The sequence below is a fragment of the Drosophila sechellia genome, chromosome X, assembly GCF_004382195.2.
Source record: "Drosophila sechellia strain sech25 chromosome X, ASM438219v1, whole genome shotgun sequence".
NCBI lineage: Eukaryota > Metazoa > Arthropoda > Insecta > Diptera > Drosophilidae > Drosophila > Drosophila sechellia.
Genome location: NC_045954.1, coordinates 21,330,932 through 21,358,130, shown reverse-complemented (window position 1 = coordinate 21,358,130; position 27,199 = coordinate 21,330,932). Strand labels below are relative to the sequence as shown.

Genomic DNA, 27,199 nt, shown 5'->3' with positions numbered 1-27,199 from the left:
GGGCAAATAAATATTCCGAATGTACTTTATCGAGAGTTTTATTTGCAATCGCTTACTGACAGGACAATGTTTGTTTATCATAAGCTATTTGCTTTCAATTTCCCCCACGGGATTATGTTTAAATATTTAATAACCGACACACAGCCGAAAAAGAAATAAATTAAATGCGACGGAGGGTCTCGTCCAAAGTTGTTTGAGTGATTTGACGCTCGACTTGGTTTTGTGGCACGAAATAAAAAAATATGAGGAAGAAGTTTTCAATTTTTGAGTGGCCCCATCTTAATCGCCCCTCACAATCTACTGTCTATGCGCTGCCGTTCGAGAATCTGTGAAATTGAAGGGCGGCCAAATTAAAATCGAGGGCAGGAAGTGGAAGACAGACAGGAAACAGTCATAGAAATGCCAGAAGTAACTGAATCAGAATCTGAATCTGAATCTGAATCTGATTCGGACTCGAACTCGAACTCGGACTTGGATGCGGAATAGGATACGAATCCGAGTTGGATGTGAATCGGCAGCACAGCGAGACGGAATGAAATTGAAGTTGTCTGGCTTTCAGCCTTTGGACTTGTTCCATGATTTTACCACGATTTGGCCAGCGGTAACCTTGAAATGTTCTCTCTCTTAGCCACGGTTGCCAACTTTATAAGCGGATGTGACAATTGAATTGTCAGCACCGTACCGTACCGTCTTCCCCGATTTCTGAATCCTTGCTCACTTTTCTGGATTCTGGTGTCTGGCTCCTGGCTCCTGGTCCATGGCTTCTGCCTTCTGATTTCGATTTAGGATTTCGGGTTGAGCTTCAACTTGACTGCAGCTCAGCGAAATTTGTCATGTCATCTGCTCACTTCTGAGCTGGATTGGATTGCAGTGGCAAAAATAGTCGAGACTTGTCATTTGCAAGATTAGATTTAAATAATGTGAGTAATTTGGTGAGGTTTTTGTTGGTTTCCCGATTTGTTCACCATTTCCAATATCCCCACGATGTTTTCAGAGTCCTTAGCTTAGAAAGTTTTGAAATAGAGTGTAATTTCTTGAAAAACCACGAACTATTCGTTTAAATTACTTGATATTTTGTCAATTATTTCCACGTTTCTAATTGCCATTAGCAAGTCGTAGTTAATTCGAAAATGATCTAACAAGATGCGCTTTTCCAATTGTGATTTGATTAGTACGTTATAGAAAGTGTCCCTCTTTTCGCTCAGTGCACAACGCGCTCCCACTCGCATTTGCCTTTTTCAATTTGATTCGTTTACGGATACAGCAAACACCATCCAGTAAATAGAAGCAGTAGCAGTTACAGCTCACTCGGACCCACTGCGATGGACTGTCGATAGTTTTCGCATTAGAATTGACTCGGGGCTACTTGTGGGTTAAGGGGCGACACGGGTGCTGGTCGTTGTGGGTTAAGGAAGGGCGGCTGGGACTGTCCCCAGCATAAAGTCGGTGTGTAAGCGCCCAGATAACAGCAGATATTGTGTGTTTGTTGATTTGTTTGCCTTTGTCCTCGTTTGTTTGTCGCTCAAAGCAGAATAAGAATTTTGCAAATAATTTAGTTGGAGTTCCATGACGACTACTACGATCAAAGGCGATGGAAATCGATGCTGGAGATCATGGAGCCATGCCATTTTAAAAGTGTCTTGCATGTCATTAATGATTCCCCCAAACAGTTGGCCATTGTGAGTAACGCCTGATGTGTTTATTTTTGCATCTGTGCATCACGCAAGAAAAAGCATTGGGGAATCACACTGCAATATCTTGATTATTTATGAAGCTCTCAAGAAAATAGACTGTTGCAATATGCGTGTAAGGACAATGGAATATACAAGAATAGCACTCGACTACGCACTGTTTTTTACAAACTGTATTAGAAAAGCATTATATTGTGTCAGCATATCAACACTTTAGATGTGAATTTAGGCAGCGTAAAATCACATAAAATAACACACTTAAGACGCGTTTTACTGGCAGGAAAAAGATGGAAAAGTCTCGCATAAATATCCAAAACCTTAGCAACATCTGCAACTTGAATTTTTGATTAACTTGAAAGCTTCGGTTCAATGCAGTTCAATGTTCTGTGGGATTTGCACAGCTGCGGTGTATATGCATTTCTATAAGTGGAGTAATAAATATTTTATTACAACCCCCTGGAAATATGAGGACTTATGCGAATTTCTCACGAACTGCCGGCGGGTGAAACCTTTTGATTTTTGCACGAAAATTCGCCATTGCAATCCTAGCTCAACCGCAGCCATTTGCCACCCACTCACTTTTCGTGTGTCGCGGTTTTTGTGGCGCCCTTGAGACAGACGCTTGCCTTGCCAAGGCCCCACTCCCACTCTCTGGAGGATGGGTGGGCAAATTAAAAGAACATAAAACGCTGCAACAGGAGCTATATGTACATATATAGTATGTGCTGTGTGTATGCATACATGTGCCTGTCTAGCAAGTAGGATATTGCGGTAATGTTTTCCATAAATATTAAGTCATTTGCCAGCTCGGCTTGCATCCAGCGGGGTATAAATCAAATCAAATCAAGACGAGAGTCAGCACGAGCGACCGGATTGGTGGGTTGATTGGGCCGGGGACCACACGACGTATGCGTAATAAAGCACACCTCCAAGGAAGTCGTCGGCATTCGTCACCTCGCTGGCAACTGGAAATTGGTTCCATGCAGAGCGGCAATTTAATTGCACATTAATTGCAAAACATGTGTATTTTGAGTTTCGGGATCGAAGTTCAAGTGCAACTGCAGTGGGTTCTGACTTCTAGATCGCATTATGCGATGTTAGCCATGCAAATGTCTTTGAGCAATATTTCAGCCACCTTACTGCAGTTAATTTCAGCCTTTTTTAGAATTGTAATTTGGAAATCGAATGAAGCCCAGCCAGAACCATCAGCTTTTTCACTTCAATTTTCCATTTCCGAATGGGAAATCCCCAAATAAATCATGTAAATGCAGAAGTATTTGCTAGTCGCTCTGTCACCTACAACTCTGACAATTTTTCCACCGATTTTATCCATTGAGCTGATATAATTTTTCATGTATAATTTATGATTTAATTATAAAGAATCGCCAGAGCGGCTGCCTGTGCGCCTCGTCCGTCACAAAAGAAAGCAATTGAAAAGCCCATTGTGATTTATGAAAATTATGAGCCCAACTTTACCCACCTCAAAAAATATTTGGAGGGTTTTGGGCGAATTTCATGTTCGCTCGCTTCTCACACCTTTTCATGGTTTTTATGCTAAAGTTTTTTAAGTGCCTCGTCGTCTGAGTTGCGTTGCCATTGTTCGATGAATCTATGGGAAATAATAGCGAAATATATGTAAATATACGTATAGATTTTCGTTCACAATTTGTTCAATCAACGGTGGCTGAAATATGAATTATATTTTCATACATATCCACTTCGTGTGATTGTCTCCGTTTCAAAGGGAGCCAAACCGGGGTAAAATACTTTCCCTTCCCAAAAAGTGTCCCTTATTCCTTCTTTTTTTTTTTTTTTTTTTTGGGTCGCCCATTTACACGTCATTTAGACTTTAACAGCTTAGCGCCTATACATGAAAAGGTGGCGGGGCAAAAAAATTGATGTCGCTGATGATGCTGATTATACGCGTCTCCTCGCCGGATTCCTTTGGGTTATTAAACTTTATTGTTGTTTGGGATTTTCCACGAACGCCCCGCACCTCCCAGACCGTCGCTCATTTTCCATTTTCCGTCCTGCGGTTTATCAGCTCTGTGGAAATCGCAAATCATTTATTATGAATATATAGTACACAGAATTTGATGTATTTAATATGCCAGGCACAATATTGTATCGATTGAGTGGAAAGATTTCTAAAAACGGCCATTTTTATACCCGTTAATCGTAGAGTAAAAGGGTATACTAGATTCGTTGAAGGGTATGTAACAAGGCAGAAGGAAGGCGTTTCCAACTATATAAAGTATATAAGCTCTTGATCAGGATCAATAGCCGAGTCGATCTAGCCATGTCCGTCTGTTCGTATGAACGTCGAGATCTCAGAAGCTATAAAAGATAGGTTGAGATTCAGCATACAGATTCTAGAGACAAAGACGCAGCGCAAGTTTGTTGGACCATTTTGCCACGCCCACTCTAACTCCCTAAAGCCGCCGAACCGGTCACGACCACACTTGGAATAATTTTAAATTCTTTTCTCATTTAATTCCCCAATATCTATCGATATCCCAAAAAAAAGACGAAATTTCGCATTCACACTAGCTGAGTAACGGGTATGTGATAGTCGGGAAACTCGACTATAGCATTCTCTCTTGTTTATATGTATGTTTTATGATCGAACGGCTGTACTTACACGGTTCACTGGTTTGCCATTCGAATTCATAATTTGAACTAATTGTTTGCAGAGCCATTAATAAAGATAATTTGTCATTAAAATTAAGATAAGGACTAAGCTTAAACAGAAAGAGTTAGTATGCTAAAATTTAAGTGATTGTTTTTCGCATAGGCTTTAGTTGAAAATGAAGTCCGTGAGTCATGGCATTGTTTGCCTTTTTTCTGAATAATTAAAAATGAATTCATTGTGATTGATTTGAATAATATTTGCATTGGCTGCAAAAATAAATGTGCTGGAAAAACTCTGTTCAAAACTAATGACGACGCCGATGATTGAGTGAACTTCGAACGAATTTATCATAAATCCACACAGGGAAAAGTTGACAAATGATATATTTTCACTGGCGGCGCAAGAAAATGCACACGTGTGTGGGTCGTCATCGTGTTAAACCACAATTGAGCATAAATTTATATTTAATTATGAATAAATTTTGCGATCGCATTAAGTTTTGCATTTCCAACTCATCGCCAAAGTCCGCCTGTAAAAATCGCCAAACGTTGATGACCGAACCGAAGTGATATCCTGTAAAGTGAGTGGTTTATAAAACAGACGAATTAGTTGTGTAAAAATAATTGAAATTAGGACGAGTGCGGAAAATGGAATCGAAAAGGAAACACTAGTGAGATATAAATATCATAAGGCTTCTCCGATTTCATTTGATTCTTTATATTGGCATTCAACTCATTCGCATTTAATTCATTGGCCCATTTGGTCGAACATGCCCGCTGGCTGTGTCCTGTTTTACAATGGGCCCATACAATGGCCGTAATGATGAGCCCCAAAACTGCCGGCTTTCATTCAGACTCGGATAGTAAATCAAGAGATAAATATTCACACGCACACAGGCACGGCCATGCAAACACACAGATACTGGTGTGCACACTAGGGTGACCAAGGTACATAGATGTACATGTATAGAGGCGAAAATACGAAAACAATTACTTTTAATTGCTGAAGCAGAATATAAATCATGCTCGGTGTTTTGCGCACTGATACTGTAATTATATATAGTATATTTATATTTGGAATGTTGTATAACTTTGCTTTTAAGCACAATGATTTGCTCTTCAAATTTCAATCATCACTTCTGATTATCAATTTGCAAAGGCATTTAGTTTCGAATTTTGCTAGATTAAACTCGTACTCGTACGATCGTATAGTGAATGTAAATTTAATTTATGTAACGAATGTGAATGAAAAAAAGGGTTCATTAAATGCTTGGGTGTAGAGATACACCCTGCTAAAAAATATATATACGCAGTATGAATATCGAGGCATTTCCCATTGGCGAGTTCACAATTCGTTAAATGCACTGCAAAATTTATTTATGACGCAACAGCAGGCGGCAAATAATAAACGACTTCGTTGAGGTCAGGGGTCGGTTTTCCCGGGGGAGGGGGGAAAGCCGCGACTGCGTCAGCATTTCAACTTTGACATGTAGCGCGGGGCGAAATGAAAAGGGGGCGTGGATCGGATCGGATCGGATTGGATTGGATTGGATTGGTTTGGAAACCATTCCATGGATTAAATGGGAAGTAGGCGCCTTTCCTCACCGGTTCGCATTTAATTGCACATCAAAATTAACTTTAATTTCGTTTTAATTGCTAAACACGATTCGGGTTTTGTTTATTATCCGATTTTGCAATGACGAACAATGGAGCCGCGCAACAATTGTCCGTTGTCAATTTAATACGCATTAGCCGTTGTATACATTTTTTTGATTGTTTTGGTTTTGCGCATAACTCAATGAAATTTGACGGCGATCTGTCAGACGATGTGTCAATGTCAAAATGGCAATGGGAGAGAAAATGTCAAGGGGCTTGCCACCATAAATGTCAAAAACTTGACTCGATTGGTTTTTCTTCCTCAGCTTAACCCCACCTAAAAACTCTCATTTTTTGATGTTTGATTATTATAGCATCCCTTTAAATAAAATATGGTTAAGAATAAACCATAACTATTTCAGTGCTTGTTGCGACTTAAAAACAATGTTTCTCACTCGTTTTAAAACCAAAAGCAAGGCTTTTAGAGGGATTGCAGGCAATTTTTGGGGCAGCATGTTTGCCGAATTCCAAATCCGGATCCGAATGTCTCCAAACAGAATTTCGGACTGGGAAAATTATGCAAACATTTCGCAAACGAGGAGAGCGATCAGCGTGGAGAACATATTTTTGTCTCGCAATCGTTCCGTTTGTTGTTGTCCAGGCTTTTAAACAATTTGGCCAGCATGAGCGTGTGTCTTTGTGTGTGTTTACGTATGGAAATGGTGGGAAATGGTGAATGCTAAATGGGGAAAATGTTGGGAAATGGGCCTGGAAATAAGCGGCGGAGGGCGGCGTAATGGGGTAGGTTTGTTTTTAGCCACATGGCCACTGACACATGGCGGGCATAAATCTTGCATGCGGCGTATGGCAAATGAATGCGCCAATAACTCAATAAAACAAAAATGACAAAAAATCATGGCTAAAAAAACAATAAAGAAGGGAAACCAACATGGCGCTGCTGATGCTGCATGCAGCTGCCACTTCCGGCGGCCAACGCTGACTGTCTGGCAATTGACTTCCGTTTTAAATTTTGCACAACTTCCTGCAGGTCTGCCCAGGCCCGCCCAGTCCCGCCCTGCCCATATCCGCTGCTCCGCTTTCAAATTACCACAGAAAAAGTACGAGAACGTTGCAAAACACAGAAATTCGGTTGGCCACATTTGATGGAATGTGGCAGCGAAGGATGCGGAACAGCGAAGGATGCGCCACTGGCCAAAAGGAACGCGACCTTGACAAAGGTGCCAGCAAATATGACAAAATGGCCGCCAGGCGACTCAATGAGCTCGGGCCAACCAAGTAAACAACAACAAAGCCCTCAGCGCAAAATATGTACAAAAATGTGTGCCACGTAAAATGTTTCTACATACTTTTGGAGGCGGCGAGCAAGGGGTATGTGGCATGGGCAGGATTAGGGGATTAGGAGGTGACAAATCACACAAAGCGCGGCTCCTCTTACCGACTTCAAATTAGCTATTCATTTTAGGAAAATTTTCGCCTTAAAAATATCTATAACTTGGTGCCACTTTTTTCCTACGATTATATTTAATAATTCCATCACCTTAAGTGATAAACAGTTTTCTGATTTTCAAATATTACGTTTTAGTAACTACACCTTATGAACGTGATGCTTTTAGTAATACTTTAGAGGGTATGTCACATGCCCGTTTTCTTTGCATAGTTTTTCCTTGTTTTTCTCCTTGCTGGATGCGGCAAAAACAAAAGAAAACCTCAAGCGAAAACAAAAAATGCGCGCCAAATGCAAACAATGACAAAACGCCGCCAGAGGCAGCGGCAGCGGCAGCGGCAGAGGTCGCCAAGTGTCGACAGACAAACAGAGGAGGGGGGGAGTGGGAAATTCCATGGGGTGGGGTGGTAGGAAAAGGGGAAGATGGCACCCAAAGTGGCAAAACAAGTCAGCGTTGCAGCAGCCACCCATCACCCCTTTAGCAAAATGAGGTCGGCGCCATATATTTTTTGCTTTCGGCTTCTTTTTTTTCTATCTCGCTTTGTTGATGCTCTTGTTGTTCTTTAATTTTATTTGCACTCGCTCCACTTGAAATACATTGTGCTGCCATCGCCAGCGTCGCCGCTGACCCCTGACCCCGGCGAAGGAGCTCCGCATTTTGGGCGCACGAGCACGGGTACGAGAACTGTGTCACCGGCGCGGAGTCGCAGAGATCCTCAAAAAGCCAAAGACAGCAAGACTAATATGCACTTAGATTTGCTTTCTAATTTTCCTGCATAACAGGCTCACTGAGAGCAAAGGATCTCCTGTTCATCCTCCAAATCGACCTCCAAGTTCCCATTGGGAAATGTGTAAAAAGAAGACATTATTGCGCGACTGACAGCAATGAAGTCGATTATTGAACTATCTGCCGCATGAATGTGAGCTTTATCCTGTCTGAAGGATCAAAGCAATGGCATCAGTGCAGCCACCCACTAAAACGCCGATAAAAAATGACCCAAAATAAGCACGTGCATATACGAGTACACTCTTTAATGGCTGCCAGATGGCCGTAAAAGATATCGCATATGAACTTCCGCCTGAACTTGCTATCCAGATGCACACCATATCCAGATAGACACGGTTAAGGCAGATTTCATTTCGTTTTCCACCTGTGAAAGGCCACTTCTAAATGAAATTGCTTGAAACTGGATCCCAGAAATGGAAAAACTTTATGGTGACCCCTTTTGCTGCTGGCTGACTGGCGCTCGCTGGGCGAAAAAAAAACACACTAAAACAAAAAACAAAAAAAAAATATAGAAAAGTGGGCCAGGCAATTGCATCCTGCTGGCCCCGCCCACCGCCCAACGCCCCTGCCTTCTGATTTATGCTTTGACCTTTTCCGCAGGCAGGGAATATTTTTCTCGTTTTGTTCTGCGCCTTTTTCGTGCACTTTTTTCTCCTACTCATTTTTGAGCTTAATTAGCGACGTTAGTCGGCAAATGGCATTAGTGGGTTAATTAGGGGCAGACACACACACACACGTGTACGTATGTGTGTGCGGTTATCAATGTGTGTCAACGTATATCTTTTTGGCCTAATGAGCCTCGGAGGACTTGCGGCCGGGAAATGGAAATGGGTGGCAAACCTCAAGTCAACACATTTCCTGCCTTTTTTCCCAGCTTTAATTTGATTTTGATTAATTGAAGTGCCGCTTGACAAAATCCAATTAATTAATCTGATTCAGAGATGGACGAAAACACATGAATCCATCCATTTTGGAAATACAAATTGTTGCCTACTTTCGAGTGCTTACGTAATTAATTGGCGTGGCTGAGACTGAAAATATTTGATTTATAATAAATGCCTCTGTTAGGCTAGTTAGTTGTGCTATTTAATAATCAGTACAATGAGTTTAGAGTCTCTTTTGATACCAACAAAACACATGTCTTTAATGTGTGAAACAAATTTATATTTACCAATGGCCATCAGGTTCTTCATTGTCCTTTCCTATCCCTTGTCGTTCTTTTAATATCGTTTTTTAATAACTTTATGCAGTCTATCAATCAAAGGAATAACCCCTTTCAGCAGATAGAACTGGATCTAAAAAGTTTAATTGTTGGAAAATCTCACTCAGAATGAAACCCAAATTAATTGAATGACCAAAATAATATTTTCTCTGCTCATTGTGTCTGTAAATTTGATTTGAATGCAGATAATAGAGCCCAGTGTGGCAAATAAATAGATTTCGAATGCAATTTCCGTTCACTTTTGTCCACAAAAATAGACAGGAGACTTGAGCCCAAAGCCATGGAGTAATGAAACGAAAGCTGAGATGATGAAAAAATATCAGAAGGACTTACGCCTGACCAAAAACAGCAATTCATGTGATTACAACGTACAGGCAGTGTATGTGGAATGTGGGCCAACACGGCACACAAGGCCGAAAAATTCGCCAGAAATTCGGCAAGAGAATCCATAACAATGCAGTTTATCAAAACAGATGCAGCAAGGACGAAAGGACACGGCTACAGCTACATACATAGGTGTGTGTGTGCGCGTTGGCTTGTGTGTGTGCGTGCCAGAGAGAATTTGGGTTATCCTCCCGAACACAACGAGAACTACATTTTGGGGCCACTCTCACCTGGGCTGTGCTGCTGCGCCAATAAAATTAAAATATTTCTGACATAAATCAAACTCCAAATTGGGCCAAGCGAAAACAAATGAGTTGACAATAAACGACTGTCCAGACACTTGGTCATACCCTGGACGCGCAGTGGGAATATGAGATTTATGGCCATCATATGCTTCACACCGTGTGATAGTTTGATTAAATTCTGTGTCTTTAAGGGCATTTGCTTGCATAATATATAATTTTACATTTTGGTACTTCTTTTATTTCTGACCTCATTATACTTTTACTTATGATATACACTTGAAAACACTTTGAAACATAAATTTAATCGTTATAAACACAAAACACGTATATATAGCAAAAATAATGAATTGCTCAATAGCTACGAATACCCAATATCGCAATGCGGTGTTTCAAAGCGGCTTGCCTATTTATATTTTTTGTTTATAAAGCATTTTTAAAGTTCCACACCAAATGCGGGACATGCGCTGTCTTTTTATTTTATCATTGCTTTTCTCAATCAACACAATGGGCAATTTATAGTTGAGCTGGCTGCAAATGCAGCCTGTCTTGCTGGAAGAAATTGCATTTCATTGTTGATTTGGATATTTCTCTAATGGTCTTTGGTGTGTCCGAAGTTTGCTGGCGATGCGTACAACGTGCACTAAAAGAAATTTCTTTCATTTGTCAACAATAAAAATATATTTCTAGAAAACATATCTTCCAAAGTCGCTTGGAATTTGTACACGAATATTTAATGATCGTGTTACTGTCAATATTTCTGAATTCGTAGGGTAGAAGAGCTTCGTTCGAGCTTTCTGGAATCTAGCCCGAATGCTGGCCACTTTTTCGGCCAGTGTAGGCATTAGCTGTCGGCTTGAATGGCCGTCTGGTCGGTCCGTTCCGTTCGTTCCGTTCCGTTCCTCTGTCCCTGACACCCTGACAGTTGCTGGCTCGCTGGAAATTGAAAATTGATATGGCATTGCTTGTTGGTTACCCCTTCCGCCCTTCAGCCCTTCCGCCCGTCCGCCCATTTGCTCGTCCGCTCTTCAGCCCCGTCAGTTTTCCCCCCTTAATTTTCCACGCCCCTCCCCTCCTCACTGGCATCGTTGGCTGTTATCGTCAGGCGTCTGTGTCGCGTTTTTAAAACATTACCATGCACTTATAGTGGGAGCAGCATCTGAAGCATCAGAAGCCCTAAACGAGCGCAAATAGTAATGACAATGCCGCACAGTGGGATCAATTGCAGTGCAAGTGCGCACTTTAATGCCCTCGAGTGTGTGTGGATGTAACCGTTTGCGCTCGATAATCCCTGTGGTGCTTGCGGTTTTGTTCCAATATCGAATGTTTGTGAAAGCTGAAAAATTGAGCAAAATACTGGACGAACCTGATACATTTGTCGGCTGCTTATGTCGTCAATTGGGTCAAGCACATAATGGACTTTCATTGGCTAAAAACAAGATTACACTTCAAGGGCATTGAATGCGCTTTAATATGAAGTAAAGCAATAGCAGTTGCTACTAACTTCATAACGGCGAACAAATGAGATATTTAGTGAGTCCCAAAGTGAAATGCGAAATATTTCAAGAATCTAAAAAGTCTGATTCTCCACCGTACAGTGTTTGCGCGCTATGCGCACTCTAAACTGCAGTTGCAGTTGCAGCCCTGCCGTCAAACATGTACAACTCCTTCCGTTTCCGCTGTGCATAAGTGTGTGTGTATGTGGATGGCGGGCTGGCATATGTGTGAGTGGGCCTCCATATATTTTGCCGGAGTCTGTGTGTAATTTTACTTTTTCCGACTGCAGCGACTGCTGCTACTTCATCTGACATGATTTCCGCATGTCGTTTGAGTTATTCTTGCCGCCGAATTTTTCTTCGTTTGCTTGATTTTCTTTTTTCCTTCAGCCTTCTGCTGTGGCTCGCTTTTTATGTATGAAAACACAGCTGTGGTCGCAATAATAGGGAACAGTATTTCAAGTACACAGCTTTTATTTGAGGCATTGTCTTCGAAATGATTACTGCAAATGCTAATATCTTTTTGATTTAAACAAGCTTTTTTCTCCTTTTTAACGGACAGCTCCTATTATTGTGAGCACTGCTATGCGAATAAGTTTGACTCCATTTTTTCGGGTGCTCGTGTGCTCAATTTCATACAAAAAACGCCAGTTTATGTTGATGTGTGCATGCTTTTCCTGTCGCGCTGCTGCCGCTGCCATTGATATCGCTGACGAAATTGAGAATTATTATGTTTAAACGTGTGTGGCATCGCCGCCATTCGGGCCTCAGCGTTGCCGCGTTTCCCTGCGTTTCCCTCCGTTTTCCCGGCTTTTCCTTCGCGACCTTTCCCGCGACATTCCTCGCCGAAATTCGCCGGGTGACATGCGAGTTGGGATTGCATGTGCTGCCGCCTTCTGTTGCAGACTTTGCGGCGCTTTCTTCAAATTAGATTGCCTTGTGATGACTTTAATGCAAAGCCCCCACTCACAGACACCCGCACACCATACACACCCACACACATGCAAACAGCGAGCTGTCAGTCGCAGTTAAACCTATACAAACACAAATGGCAGGCCAGGAAATGGAGTAGAACTTTATTTATTAAATAAAAGCTGATGCCTTGCCCAGCTAGAGCTTGACTTAAACTGATTATGTTCTAAAACAGCTAATAAAGTTTTTGAAATTGCGAGTTTTTGAAAAATCGTGGAATAAGCGAAGAGAAATATGCATTCAACCCAGTAGTTCGATTTGCTGCTTGTTTATCTCAACTTTCCTTGCAGGGAGTTTGAGTAATGCGTATCTAATAGTCGCGGTACTTGACTCTGGCAATTGCTCGGGTTTTTATTTTACATATCGATACTTCAAAAAAGGTCTGAAAGGCATTGTGTGGATCTTGCCGTCATGTCAAGTATAATAATACAATTGCAGGCAAAACATCACGTGTCAATAACATCAAACATGTTATCAAATTCAATAGTATTTCAATAGTATTTCAATACATGTTATATAGTACAAAGTATTTCTACCGAATAAAAATGCTTTGAACCGATAAAATTTCATCGTTTAAAAATCCTTGTTCATTCTTTTTAAAACGTAACTTATAATTGTTGAAAATAAGAACATTGTATAACTACACACCAAGATCAATGCACGCATGTTTAAAGAGTACAACCATACTGAGGTTATATAGCGATCAATAATAATCAATAATACTCGTTTTGGGATCCCACGCTCTTTAACTAATTAATTAATTAATTGAATTAAATAAGCATGCCCTGTAAGCCCCGTTCTCCATACGTCGTGGACTTACCTCTGCGATTGCATAGGCTGCAGTTTTGTTTTGGCTGCTACAGGGCAATCAATAGAAAATGGCAACAATTCAGGCTCGCAGGACGAGACAAAAGTCAATGCCATGTCCGTGCGGCTATAAGGCACTACGGCAGCATGGATGCGATGTATGCACGTGTAGTGGTGCGGCTGTGTGTCGCACAAAAGGGTCTTTGTTGAGCACACACAGATGCACTGTTACACAGATACTCGTACTGGTAAATACAGGGCGCCTCTGACTTGCTGCCAAAGGCTAATGAAGGCAGTGGGAGCCGGAATGGGGCCCTGAATTTAGAGGAGAACATGCCAGGATGCACTTGCCACTTGGCAGTGCACAGCTCCAGTTGCTGCTGCTCATATGCCTAGGCCATGTTGACATCAAACAAACAAGCAAACAAACAAACAAACAGACAAACAAATACACAGCAACACAGCAACACACACAAGCACAAATAGAGAGGCCGGCAAAAGAGCACGGAAAACGGAAAACTGGAAAAAACAAACCGAATAAAATTTGTATAAACTGATCCGAACTCTGATTTGGGCAAGTCCGAAATGGAAAACTCGTGTTCGGATGTTCAAAACTTTCATTTCCAAATAGGCAACTGGTTTGAAGCCCCCGAAGTTGAGGTGAGTTCGCAAATGAACTTCTAAGTCAACTGGAGTCGAGGAAATAATTTCCAGGGAGTGCGGGTACATTCATATATTTTTAAGTTTTTCTCGGTTGAGAACTTCATTAAGCTAAGAGACGCTTAAAATATATATTTACCGCCATAATACACATAACTACATGTTCTTTTTTGTATAGTTTTTATTTAAACAAGTAGATATAGAAATAGAGCTTATAAGTGTAACAATCATTTATGTTCTCCAAGACTTCACATTTAATTATTTAGACTTATGACGACATTTATTATTTAGATTTGGCAAAAACTTCACTCGACTCCGCTTCACTTTACACTCTTTCTATCGATAGCTTGCTCTTGTCTAGGGTTGCATTTTAATCAGGGCTGCAATGTAAAAGTATCGAAAGATCTTATCTAACCAATACCCAAATACATACATTAAATTAAGTGCGATGGCTCAAAGTGAATACGATTGTAACCAAAGCTTAGGTTTTGTTCAAATAAATTTTTGAAAGTTACGCTGCAATTGAAGCGCTCTTGAAAAAAGCTAATTTCTGTTGGACCTGACAACTCCGTCTGAATTTCCCCCCCATTTTCCATTTCGCATTTCACCGGAGGCGCGAGGAAATATTAATTATGCCAGATGCAGCTGCTGCCTCCGCCGGAGTAGCTGGGGATTCCTGTCTGCGGATATTGCATCTGTCCCCGCCGCCCAAAACCTGCGGATCCTGCCGTTGAGCGGGCTAATCAGAAATCATGGACTATATTCCGGAATCCTCGGCATTTTCCCGCATCAAACAGCCGGTCTCTTTGCAGCCACTACGATATTTATGTAAATTTATTGAGCAACAAGCAGATTTCAATTAAAACGCAATGCCGGCGGATTTAATAAAGGCGTATACACGAAAAGGGGGAGTGGCTGACGGCGGGCAAAATAACTTTAAATTAATTAAAAACGCGCCGGGCAAAAATGTTTTAAGCTTGCGATGACAACAAACGCGGGCGTCAAGGAGTTTTTGCGGCAATCTCAGAGGGGTTGGGAAAATTCAGCAGGGCTGGGAAAATTGCAGCGGGAAACGCCGGGGACTGCCTGAAATTACGGGAGAGAGGACAGCACACATCTTCGCTGGGGTAGCAGCTTCTACGGGCTGCCACGGCGCATCAATGTCGCGAAAATTAATTGAAACGAAGGCAGGAATTTTCGCAAAGACTTTTCCGAGGGCTTTCCGCGAGGCCAAAGCTGCAGCCGATGCGCGGAAAATTAAATAATGAAGATGCGTTCCCATGACAGCGAGGATCCTCCGTTGGGCAAAAATAGTTGTAGGCGGGCGCGTGGCAATGAAATGAAAATTTCAGTATTTCCCCAGAGAAATGAAAACTGCACGATGTGTAAGCGAAATTTGAGGTTCCGTTGAAAGCTTTTTGGTGGCGGAGAACGAGAATACAGTATTATTTGGGAGTTGAGTTAAGCTAATGTATTTATATGTTTGGTGATCCTAAGAGCTTTTATAGTTCCTCGATCCATTGTTAAATATATGTACATATTCATAAGAAATCTCTTGCTCCATTGCCGAATGCAGCCCTGATTTATACACTGGCACGGATTATTTATGATCCAAAGCCAAGTTGGTTTTTGGCCACTGACCAGTTGGAGAAATTGTGAAAGAGAGAGCGATAAGAGCTGCGAAAGAGACGGGTGGAAGGTGGAAGAAGAGAGCTTAAACCAAAACATTACCGCACGTCCGCAGAGCTCCGCTTCAGTTCAGTTCTTGTCCTCTGACCCCCGAAAAGTTGCAGCCAACAAATGAAATTAAGCAAATAAATTTTGAGGCGGATTAGTTGAGGGACAAACTGCTGAGGCGTGAGTGGGCGGGTGCGGAAAATAGGGGGAAAACGGGGGGAAATCAGGGGGTAAGATGGCGAGGACAGAGGAAAATGGTACGGGATAAAAACAACTGAAACGAACTGCGGAACGTTTTGCGGCTTAGCGAGTTATCAGGCAAGTCGTTTAGCCTTTTCTATGTGTTTTTATATGGCACCCGGCTACCTTTTGCATTTTCCATCTTCCTCCGGCAGAACCAAGAAAATTGCACACGAAATTGGAGTTTTCGAGTTGAAAATTGGAAGTTGTGCGGTGGAAGACTGCGCTCTCCCATCGAGGCAATTAAAATGTTGAGTCCTCGTCGTGGGCCAGGCCAAATGCGTCCGGGCTTGAACTCCAACCCCTTGCGGCTGCCCCATTATCCTGCCACAATTTTTCCACACTCCATATGTGGAAAAGTGGCGGGGAAAACAAATCCAAGCTCTTTATTCACTCAGCAGTGAACTTAACCTCCTCTCGTTAGTTTGATACCCATGAAAATAGAAAAATGCAATGCTTATAAAATGAAAAGGAATAGATCTGTTGATTTTTATCAGGAAACGAGTACTAAAAAAATGATTTTGTTTTTAGCATTTTAAGCATTATAATTATTGTATGAGGGAAAAATTCATTCTGATCTTATCCTTTCCACATGGAATCACTGCAAATTAAGAAATAGGTGCGAGGGAATCAATCCAAATTAAGAAAATGGAATGCCTTTTGATTTGATTAAGTGCAACAGATTTCGAGGACATTCAACCTGGGGCAAAGGATTATCGATGATGATGGATTCAATGCGTTTCTGAGATGCAAAATGTGCCCAAGTGTTGACGGTATTAATCAAAGGAGTGCCGTAGGGATTTGTGGTTTTATTTTCAGAAGTGCTTCGAGTTTCAGTTTATGGAACGTGGAAGGGAAAATAAGATTATTGTAATTAAACTAAGTGATTATAACCATAATTGACGCGACCATTGCATTTCAGTTTTTAGTTATGTAGATCCAACATTCATTCAAATTATAATTTTGAGTTATATCGATTGCTTGCTGAGTTTTGGGTTCTCTGATTAAATTGGCTCCCGAATCTGTTCTGGGACATATTTACCCTTAGCTACCCCAAAGTTCATTAAAACTAACAAAAAATTCAAAAAATTCTCTTTTCTGTCATTGCAGGTGAGTGCAGATTCTTTCATCTTCAATTCGGTTCGTTTCACTTCCCCGGACTAAGCCGGGCCAAAAAGAAAAAGGACAACGGGGAAGACGGTAAAATGGAAAAAAGCCGAAACTTTTTTCGTACAACTTTTTTTTGGCTTTGTCTGCGGCTCGGCCGTAAGTAAGTAAAAGCAAATTTTTTCGCCTTTTCCGGATGCGTTTTTCTTCTGCCATATTTTCCGGCGTTTGTATGTATGTGTTTGCGTTTGTGTGAGCTGGGGACTGAGCCGAATATGTCAATGATAAATGGCATAATCTGTTTAGCCCACAACAAACTCGCACAGGCCGCCCCCTTTTGCCCCGCGGCCCTAATGATAATGCACAAAAATTATGCTAATAGCTTAATGCCATCGCACTTAAGCGCTAAGACAGCAGCGCCCAAGACGACAGCACCCACACGAAATCTCGTCCTCAGAAAGGAGTTGTGATTTTGCATACCCTCTCGAGGGATAAGTATTTACTGTATCAACAGTGGAGCATTTAGGCGTTAGCTTGATAAAAAAATTAGAATTATAACTTCCTTTTCGATCGTATGACATCCAAAAGGTAACTTTTCTAATTTCTCCATCTGAGGAATTAAGTGCAATATATATATATCGCCAATATGGGGCATACGCAATTCGTTGCACTTTTTCGAGGATGGCATAAATTTAGTTTCGCTAGCCTTCTGTTGTCGTTTGTCTGTCGACGCTTCCAAAACTTGGCTTCACTTCTGGTCTGGTTCGGACTTTGGGATTTGGACTCTGCTTGCCCAGTTGTGTTAGCTGACCCCAACACGGGGCATTTTGGCAGCTGGGACCACAGCAACAACGGCCATTGCAGTGGGCGCAATTGGTTTTGGCCGGACCGAACGCTCTTGGCCGAAATGGGAAAAGCAACTTTCCTGGCCTAATGTGCGACTCCAAATGGCCGTTGCTCTTGCCATTGTTGTTGTGTGTGTTGCTGTTGCTATGGCCGCTGCACAAACTTATGGCCGAGCGAAACTTTCGTGAAAGAATCATTTTTGGATTGGCACAGATGTGACAAGAGGATATACACAACAAGGACTGAAGAAGCCGAAGAAGTGGCTGGGACTCGAGGAAATGAAATGATCATAAATCCAGGCAGGAAGGGGAAATGTGCAGAGCAAGATGGACGGGAAAAGCTTTCAACCATTATCTTTGACGTTTCATTTCAGAGTTTAGAAATAGGAATATGCATCAAGTGGGTATGGAAAAAGACACTTAGCTCCAATGTGCGAATAATTAAAGGTGAAAAAAAAAAAATCTAAAAAATATATTTCTAACTAAGCCGAACACTTTAGGCGAACATAAAAGCTAAAAAGGGTAAAAACCCAGCCAACCGAATGGGAAAATTAAAAAGAAATACCCAAGTAGTACTCGCAAAAAGGGGTTGTAAAAGTCAGCAAAAAAGAACGGAGTAGTGTTGCAAAGCAGCAAAAACCAGATAACCAAAGGGGAATTGCGAAAAGCGAGCTGTCCCATAAGCACACGAAAAACGGTTCAAGAGTTGCGTCAGCGGAAGAAATGATTTTTTTAGTACGCACCCAACAAGCACCGAAGAACGAAGAAAAATTTGAAAGCCCGGAAAAACACTAATAGTGCATTGCAACAAATAACGACCAAATATCCATCACCGCAGCGGAGTCCAAGCAAAGGCTTCTCTGATATTAGCGCAAAATGCGGGGGAACGTTGCAAAAATACCAAGCAATGATTTTGGAAAATCACTTAGCAGCACATGAAAAGTGCCAAATCAGCTGAAAAGCGCATAGTGAACGGGGGAAATGCGGGAAATCCCCCGACGAAGTCGATGAAGATTAAGCCGCAGACGAAATATTAAATGATTTGCAGCAGACTTTCCGCGCACACACCGAATGTGTGAATGTGTGTGTGTGTGTGTGTGTGCCTTAGGGGCATCATAAGCAGCCAAAGGATTCGGAGTTGCGGGCTAAAGGCAACGAGAGTGCAAATCGTGCCGGGCAGCAGCTAAAGTGAAAAGTGCAGCGCCTTCCACTGAACAATTTTCGGGAGATTCCACATCGTGATGTATGCATTTCCACTAATGCCCTCAAAATGGGCATTTTCTAGCAGGTGATTTCCTGGGTCCTTTCAGCTCTTATTTCGGGATCAAATCAAAATGTGGCTAGTTAATTTGTTTAAAAAACCCTATTTCTTTAAAAAAGATGACATTTATGGGTCCTGTTTTAGTTAGTTTCCCTGTTGGCTGCAATGCATAAGTGATTTAGTATTTCCAGACTTAGCTGAGCGACCCTGTAAGAGAGTGCAAAGGGAGGGCAAAGGGGCAACGCCATGTGGAACGTAGAAAAACACAGCAGTACCAGCAGCACCCATATTAAGACACACACACATAGGGAGATTGCTTTGGAGTTTATTGAGCCTGACATTCAAGGCAGAAGGGGGGCATTTGGGGCAGTTCATTTCATTGGCATTATGATTGGAAGCTGTCGTCGTTTGCCTCAAATTGCGCAAGTTTTGTGGATGTGGTGGCTGTGGTTCAGTGCCCACTGGGTGAGGGGCTGCATTTGAGGATATCCGAAAATTTCGCACAAACGGAAATGACAAAAAACGTACGAACGTGGGCGGGTTGGGTCGTGCACTCAATGCTGCCCGCAGGTCAACGAGGGCTATAGAGGGTTATGGAGGGTTAAGAGGGATTTGGGAGTGGCATTTTGGGCGTTTTTGTAAATTTCTGGCTACACAGAGAGAAGCGCTACGGGGAGACACTGGCAAAAAGCTCGAGAGCTGAGGAGATGGATAGCTGGATAGCTGGATAGCCAGACGACACATTTGGCACATCAGCAAATGATGTGAAAATGTCATTTGCAGGCGCAACTGCCAAAGGTAATGGCCAAAAACGGAACAAGGGGTCCTCCATCCAGAGTCCTGAATCACAGGATCCCAGTGCCCACACACACACATCACATGGCACTAAATTTGTGGCAAGCGAGCGCAAAAAGGTCCACAAACTGCGAACTTAATGATGGGTAAAGAGGATTCAAAGGCGGGGCTTATCAAATTGCGCATACATGGATGTCCCACAGCTTCATTAGGGCGCTGCGATGATATGCCTATCCCCGTGCCACCCAGTTTACCATTTCATCACCTACCCCCCCCTGAATGGAAGCAAATCAAATTAAATTGAAGCACAAAAATCTGTTGCCGACTTTTGTAGGCAATGGAACAATTGCGTGACTTCCTGTCCGGTCGGCTCTTTGACCCGTTGCCCTTTTAACCACTGGCAATTGGCTGAAACGGTACTAATTTGGTTGAATGTTTGATTGCAGTTTGGCCAACAGCTCTGTCCGATGGGTTTAATTATATCTTGTTACGAATACGAGACCTTAGAACACCAAATTTATGGGTGGGTTTACGTCTGTTGACTCCACCCACAATGGCCATTCGGAAGTGGAGTGGTGTCTTGTTTCCGTTGGCATCACCACTTAATAAACATTAAACTATATTTAAGTTTTTGAACAACAAACTAATTTGAGGTTAAACAGAATTAAATTAGGAAGATGGCCAGGAATCTCCGAAACTTCAAAATAAATCTGTTTCTAACAGGATCCCGAGAAAGATGATTACCGCATAGAGGGCGAGCAAACCAATGGTGATCTCTTCGGTCGGTCCCGGTTGGACCATTTGAAAGTGTTGGTGGAACGGACGCATTTTCTCCTGGAATGATTGATTAATCCGGTTGAGTTGGATGCAAATGCGGAATTTCTTGATGACCTCACCTTGTACAGCGTTTGTGGAGTCGTTTCCATCCTGGCTATCCCTATTTCCTCAAAGTTCGGTTGATTATCGGTTTCGATTGAACGCCGGCTGCGCCGCTTCCCATAGTTCGGATCAATCATGAGTTTCAACATCTTGCGCAGAATGGCCTCATGGATGGGCGCAAACTTGTGCTTGGAGCGGCTGACCATATCCATTAATCGAGAAGCCTTAGTAAACTTGCCCCGGCACATGTGGGCCATTATCAAGTCCATATATTTGAGCTGCGAACTGGTCAGTTTGATTTTCCGAGAAGGCATTTTGAAATGTGGAAGCTTCAGTTTGGGATCTGCAACTGGGTTCTGAAGTATGTTTTTGTGTCGGACTTTGTTGTCGGAGGCTACTTTGATTTGTAGGTAAAAGAGTAGTTAATATAGGTTTTTTGTTAAATCCAAATCTGGTCACTCTTAATCTGCCAGGACTTGTTCTTTTTTTTACAAGGTCTGGTAGCTCTGCATAATATGTGTAGGAGCATTTAAAAATTTCCTGAATAGATGGAGTACCCCATTGGCATCCAACGGCACCCTAATCTTTTCCTCTTCTGTGTATTTTCAGCTAGCCTAATCACTTTTTGAGCTTTCGTTTGCTTTATTCCACCCAAAAGAACTCTTCCCCATTTCAGCCTGCTTTTTAGTTCAGTTCAGTCCATTGACCAGGCATTGTGTAGATTTGGACTTGGACCTGTTCTTGGTCTTGAGATTTCTTTGCTTTTCTGGTGTTGCTTTCTCACAATTAATTTGGCGATTTAGTTAGTTCCTCTTTCTGTATCTCGGCCCAATTAAGGGCTTGCTTTTGTTCTTTTTTTCGATTTTGATTGATGCATTTCGTACGAGGACGTGATCGTCCTGCTCCTGCTCGAGTTATCCGCACTACTCGTACGAGACTTCACTTAATCAAACTTCAAGTTGTGTTTCATTTGCATTCCACGCTGCTTTTTTGTTGGCAAAGCAACAAATGGTGCGTAAGAAATGCTTTAATAAACAGGGAACCAGTTTACTTCCATTTTTTTGTGGGGGAAAGATGGTAGTTTGTTTTCCGGGCCATTTGGCTGGAAAGTCTTTAAGTTGGCCCGCATATATGGCTGATCGGCAGGATGGAGGGCACCGGAGGTGTAGTTTTCCGAGGGGCCGCACATCTATTCCGTTTGTTTAAGGGCTTAGAAATATTTTAGCCGGGGTGGTGCAGAAAAATATGTTTGCAGCAGTTGGAAACAAACGAGCGAGCAAACGAGTTGAGTAAATCAAGCCGCACTTCCTCTTCCAGCTGGAGCTCGCTGCCCATGCCGCAAAAAAGGAGGCTCCTGAAAAGCACCCCAAACCCCTCCCAAAGAGCACCAAAAATCCCCATCCTGCCCTTGCTTGTCTGCTGTCTACTGTCTGCTTTCTAACTGAATGAAAGCCTTGGCTCGTTGACTGATTTCGAATGGATTTTCCACGCTTTGCATGTGTGTGTGCCTCAGTGTTTCACTGTTCGAGTGTCCCAGTGTGTTTCACTGTGTCTGTGTGTGTGTGTGTGTGTGAGGCACAAAATCCCGTAGGTGCAAAATAGCGCACTCCAGGCAACGAAGCATGTGCACATTTGTGTTTTTTTTTTTCGTTTTCATCCTTTTTTGCCGACGCTGTGTTCGTCCTCTGCTCCTTTTTGTGTTTCATTTGTTTTGTTTCATTTTTCACAATGAACAACAGAATTAAGGGGTATCACGGGCATATAGGCTATTTAATTTTGAATTAAAATGATTAGAAACCTCCTCATTTCTGTTGCTATCACAATAGGAATGCTTTGAATCCCGAAACAAGCTTATAATGAAGAAACTAAATATGAAAATGTGATTCGAAAAACCCACTAAATTATTGAAAAGATCGAAAATTGACTGCTTATAGATTCCATATTTATTGTTTATCTATTATTGCTTTAAGAACCAACGACATGCAGATCATTATGCAGGTCGAGTAACCCGGAACTTACTCATTTTTTTTTGGCCTGGTCCTCGACTGAGGTTGCATTGTGCCCATTGTTGTTGCTGTTGTTTAAGAAACAAGTGGCAGAAGGCGAAACAGAAGACGGAGGGGAGAAGGCGGAGAAATGGTTGAAGGAGGTGGCAAGGAAGAAGGGGCAAAATTGTGCGGCAAAATAAATAAACAAACGTTTGGACGGACGCACTTCTGGGATTGGTTTGCGATGTAATGGAGTGGGGCTGGGCTCTTCCCGGCGTTATTTGTTTCCACCTTTTTTATTTTTCCAGCGATGTGCTTAAGCGGAAAACAACATTTTGCTGCTGGTGTTGCAGGTTGCAGATTGCATGTTGTATGTTCCCAGTTGCGGCGGCTGCTACTGACATCCAGCGAACTTATTGAGGAGTTAAGCTAGAAGCATTTTAAAAATTGGATCATAAGACAGGGCACGGAATGGAGATGCAGGCAGATTTGGCGGACACTCTTTGGCCAATGCTGCGTATACGTGATATGGCGTATACTCTATTTTGGTGCACTCTAAAGAAATGTGATGATAATCATGGAATCCTATCGAGACAAAGAGACGAGAAAGAGGAAATAAACATACAAGCAAGACGGGCATAAGCTGATTGCTTCAGTTTGTAATTTACTCGTCCCCAGACGATGTCTACATATGTACATATCTATGTATGTATGTAGTTATGTTGCGGCGGGCCCATGACTTGATTTCTGATCATATATCAAAGCTGACCGTGAACGGAAGTCCCTACAACAGCTGTTCGTGTCTGTGTGCTGGTTTCCTGTTGATTTCCTGTCTTGCCAGCTGCTCAAGTGCGTATGTGTGTTGTATATGGGTTCCTGTTCCTGAGAGCTGAGTAATGTCCCCTTACTGAATATTGCCCAGTGCTGGGAAAACCCCATTCTCAGCCCATAAAGTATTTAAGTTCTCAAATACTTATGAATACTGGTATGCACACGTGTTGGACAATTAGGAAAATTGTGTCCAAAGAAAACACATTTTCGCTTCCAATTAAATTATTTCTCCCATTTTTTGGTTAGTGCATTAACCCTTCGGTTTGGTGTCCCATTCCGGTTTTTGTCATTCGCTTAGCACAGCAAATTAGCATTCAGCCAACATGTGCTCAGCTGTCAGTCTTGAAAAGTTCCTCCCCTGTTTCCCCGCATTTTCCGGCTAAGTGTGTCACATTAAATGATACGCAACACTTGACGCCAAAATGGGAAAAAGAAGAAAACTAAAACAGAAAGTCAAGGAAATAGAGGAAAATAGGGGGCAAAGATAAACGAGTTGGTTTATTAATGAGTTGATGGCGGGAAATCAATAGGGGCACTATGCAACTATATATGCTACTGGGTAACTCGTCGTTTGATAATTGGGAATGTAATAACTAAGAAAATATATGATATTTTTCGACTCTAAACAAAGGGTTATTTTGCTATGGAATGTATGCAAATATAGGACCACAAAACGGAAGTTGATTTCAAGTTTCTGCAGGCCGAGGGAAAGACAAAGGTTTTATGGAAAGGCAAAGGAAAAAAGGATAAAAAATAAAAGCGTCGGGGAAAACAAAAAGCAGTTGACTCAAGACAAACAAACAAGCAGAGGCCAAGTCAAGAGGTGACAGGAAACAGCAGGCGGAACGTGCTCAAGTTCGGGCGGCACAGATGAGCTGGACAAGTAGGCACTACGTTTTCCCCCAGTTAACACGTCAAGCTGAGACATTCGATTTCGAAATTACCCCCGCTCGACACCACACCGAAATTCCTAGTAAAAACTGAGAGCGACGGATCGAAGAAGAGATTGAGATTTGTTTAGCCAAAATAGTGAAATTATGCCCAAGTCCAAGCAGATATCGCCAACAAAAGCGGCTACAAAACCGCTTAGCACCAAGAAGCCGCAGCCCAAAGTCAAAAGTGTCGGTAAGACCAAGCCGAAAGTGCAGCAGAAGTCCGTGAAGAAATCCGTAAGGAACCCGCTCAAGAAACCCATGAGACGATCTCCGCTGATGCGAGCCGCCCTGCAGCCCACGATTTTGGGCTTGGCCAAGGAAAAGCCGGTGAAAAAGTCGCGGGTGACCTTCAAGAAGTCGCATCGTCGGCCGCTGGACGCCCTGCAATCCCTGGGGATGTCCCGCAGGACCAAACTCATCGACGCCAGTCCCAAGAGAACGGCCAAGGGTACTTCGGTGCTGTTCCTGGGTAAGGATTCAAGGACCACCAAGATGCCCAAGAATGTGAAGACCTCAACGGCAGCAAGCGAAAAAAATCAGTTACCCCGGTTGAAAAGACGGATGGAATTCCGAGTAATGACGAAAGACGAGACTAGGGCTACCGACGGCGTAAACTTCTTCTGCAATCTCGGCGTAAAGATGCAGCCGCCGGTGACTCGGAAGTATCAACCGCTGCGACAACGAGGTGAAGCAGGATTTGAGGGTAGATTGGCAGGTGGAGAAGGTACTGGACTGGGTGACTTCGCTTTGCGGACACCAGTGAGAACTCAGCCTTCTGGTCTGACATCCCTGGTCGGTAAAGTCGCCGGTACCGGCGCGTTCGGCAATGATGTGCTGGTCCCGCTGACCGGCCGGTTGCCCATCATCGACTTTATCTCTACCAAAGAGTTCCAGAATATGTCTGCCGCTTCGAACTGGAAACCGCACTCTCGGAAAAATACCCATTTATAGACGATCAAAGAGTGGCGAGTGTTTAATGATAAGAGACGAGTGGATACGTATATAATTGGTAAAACGCTTTTGCGGCTTCGTCATCCTTTAATTTTCAAGTCTTATTTATCCGTAAATTTAATGGATTTAAGTTAGTTTTTCCCAAATATTAAAAACAAAATATAATACAGGACAAGTGCACATCGCACATAATAAGAAGACTTAAATTGTTCAATCTTACTATTGTACTTATCCAAATTTTATGTTGGCCACATTAAGAAAATCGCCATTGAAATGGGATCGAGTGAGAAATTCCCAACAAAGCATCCAGTAAAGATATTTATCGTGTAACGTTAAAACGATCAACTAAGCCTTAAAGTCTATATGTTGAGAAATCCTGATATGGATAATGGATTCAGTAATCAACGACTGTGGCATTTCGGAACAAGAAACTTCCTGGCACAACTTCGAAACGAACGCGAAACATTTACATTTCGGTTGGTTTATTTGGACATACCAGAAATACATATTCCCAAATGAAATTGTTGGACAATATGAAATGGGAATCGGTTTTGGGAGATGGGGGATTGGTTCTTGGTTGCTGGGTTTTCGGGCTGGCTTTCGGGCTGCCTTCCGCGCAGTCAGCGGGCAGTAAGCGAACTTTTGCGCAAATTATCTGCGTCGCGTTTATTTCGCGCAAACAAATCGCAAAACTTTTGCAGACGGCGACCCAACGACTTGGCCTGGCTGCTTCTCCCGAATCCTCAAGCTCCTTTTTAGCCCCCTCAGTGCCTCCCAATCTCATCATCGTCCTGGTGCAGTTGTAAAAGTTTTCCCGGCACAAAAGTTTTGGGGCCAGAAATCCTTGCTGCCGGCATCGGTTTTTTCGGGGGCATCTTGCAGCAATTTACGGGAAGAAACTTGAGAAGCAAGTGGAAGATGGAAGCCAGGCAATTGATGCAGCACACCCAGGACAACCAGGCGAGTAAAAGGGTGAAAGGTCAGGAGAGCAGGAGGAGAATTCCCATTGCCATTGTTGTTGTTGCAGCGAGAGTTTTTCGGCTTGTTTTCATTTTCGCCGTCGGAGAATTTGCATTTTGCCCAGAAGACCAAGACGACGACTGCGGCTTTTAACCGCAAACCGAACGGAAATTGAGATTCATTTAATTCATTGTGCGCCGAGCTGAATTTTTGGGGTGGCAAAGGGTTAAGTATTGCGTTACACGGTGACAAATACTTTTTCATTGAAATGATACTTCGACAGGTGGCTGCACAAAAACTGCATTGAAATTCGTTTTGAAAGTGTTACTTAATCGTTGATGCTACTCGCTGTTTGTTGGAAGTAGTTACATTTCGCCAAATAATATTCGTCATTCTATTTGTGACAAATGTTTCCCGGTAAAGTAAATGTATATATCTAAAGATTTACTTATTTTGCACAAGACAATCTGCCTTCGATGATTTCTTGCCGTGTATATGAAACTTCGTTGACAGGCATAATCACCAGGAACAGGAGGGAAAGGGGTGTACAAAAGAGGAGGAGCAGGAAGTGCTCTGGAGGATCTGAAACCACAACGACCGACAACATTTAAATGACTGCAGCGACGTCAACGGCAACGCCTTTGCTAATATTTATGCCCCGGGCTTTATAATCGTGGCCAGACCGTGATTCAGGCGGGGATTGGGATGATTTTGAGCGGGGCGAAGGCAGAAGAGTGATGCTGGATGTTGGATGGAGTAGGGCCAGTGTCCGCCCCA

General features: G+C 42.6%; 3 protein-coding genes across 6 annotated transcripts in view; 2 read left to right on the top strand and 1 right to left on the bottom strand.

The window, feature by feature from the left end:
* LOC6615206 (loricrin) overlaps positions 1 to 27,199 on the top strand; it is a 73,700-nt gene that overhangs the window by 4,920 nt on the left and 41,581 nt on the right. The window lies entirely within an intron of this gene.
* Positions 20,481 to 21,102, bottom strand: LOC6615212. The gene is made up of 2 exons (XM_002039584.2): positions 20,775 to 21,102; positions 20,481 to 20,712 (listed from the first exon to the last, which is right to left on the bottom strand). Exons 1-2 carry the CDS (start codon positions 21,069 to 21,071, stop codon positions 20,578 to 20,580), a joined length of 432 nt encoding a protein of 143 aa, XP_002039620.1. The 5' UTR covers positions 21,072 to 21,102; the 3' UTR covers positions 20,481 to 20,577.
* On the top strand, positions 21,092 to 25,676 carry LOC6615211. The gene has a single exon (XM_032726008.1). The coding sequence runs from the start codon at positions 24,614 to 24,616 to the stop codon at positions 25,460 to 25,462; it is 849 nt and encodes a 282-aa protein (XP_032581899.1). The 5' UTR covers positions 21,092 to 24,613; the 3' UTR covers positions 25,463 to 25,676.

Excerpts from the sequence above, each read along its gene's own strand:
- LOC6615212 (XM_002039584.2), bottom strand. The coding sequence starts at position 21,071 with ATGCCTTCTCGGAAAATCAAACTGACCAGTTCGCAGCTCAAATATATG. Across the intron at positions 20,713-20,774 it reads CTCCACAAACGCTGTACAAG|GAGAAAATGCGTCCGTTCCA; the intron begins GTGAGGTCATCA and ends CAATCATTCCAG.
- LOC6615211 (XM_032726008.1), top strand. The coding sequence starts at position 24,614 with ATGCCCAAGTCCAAGCAGATATCGCCAACAAAAGCGGCTACAAAACCG.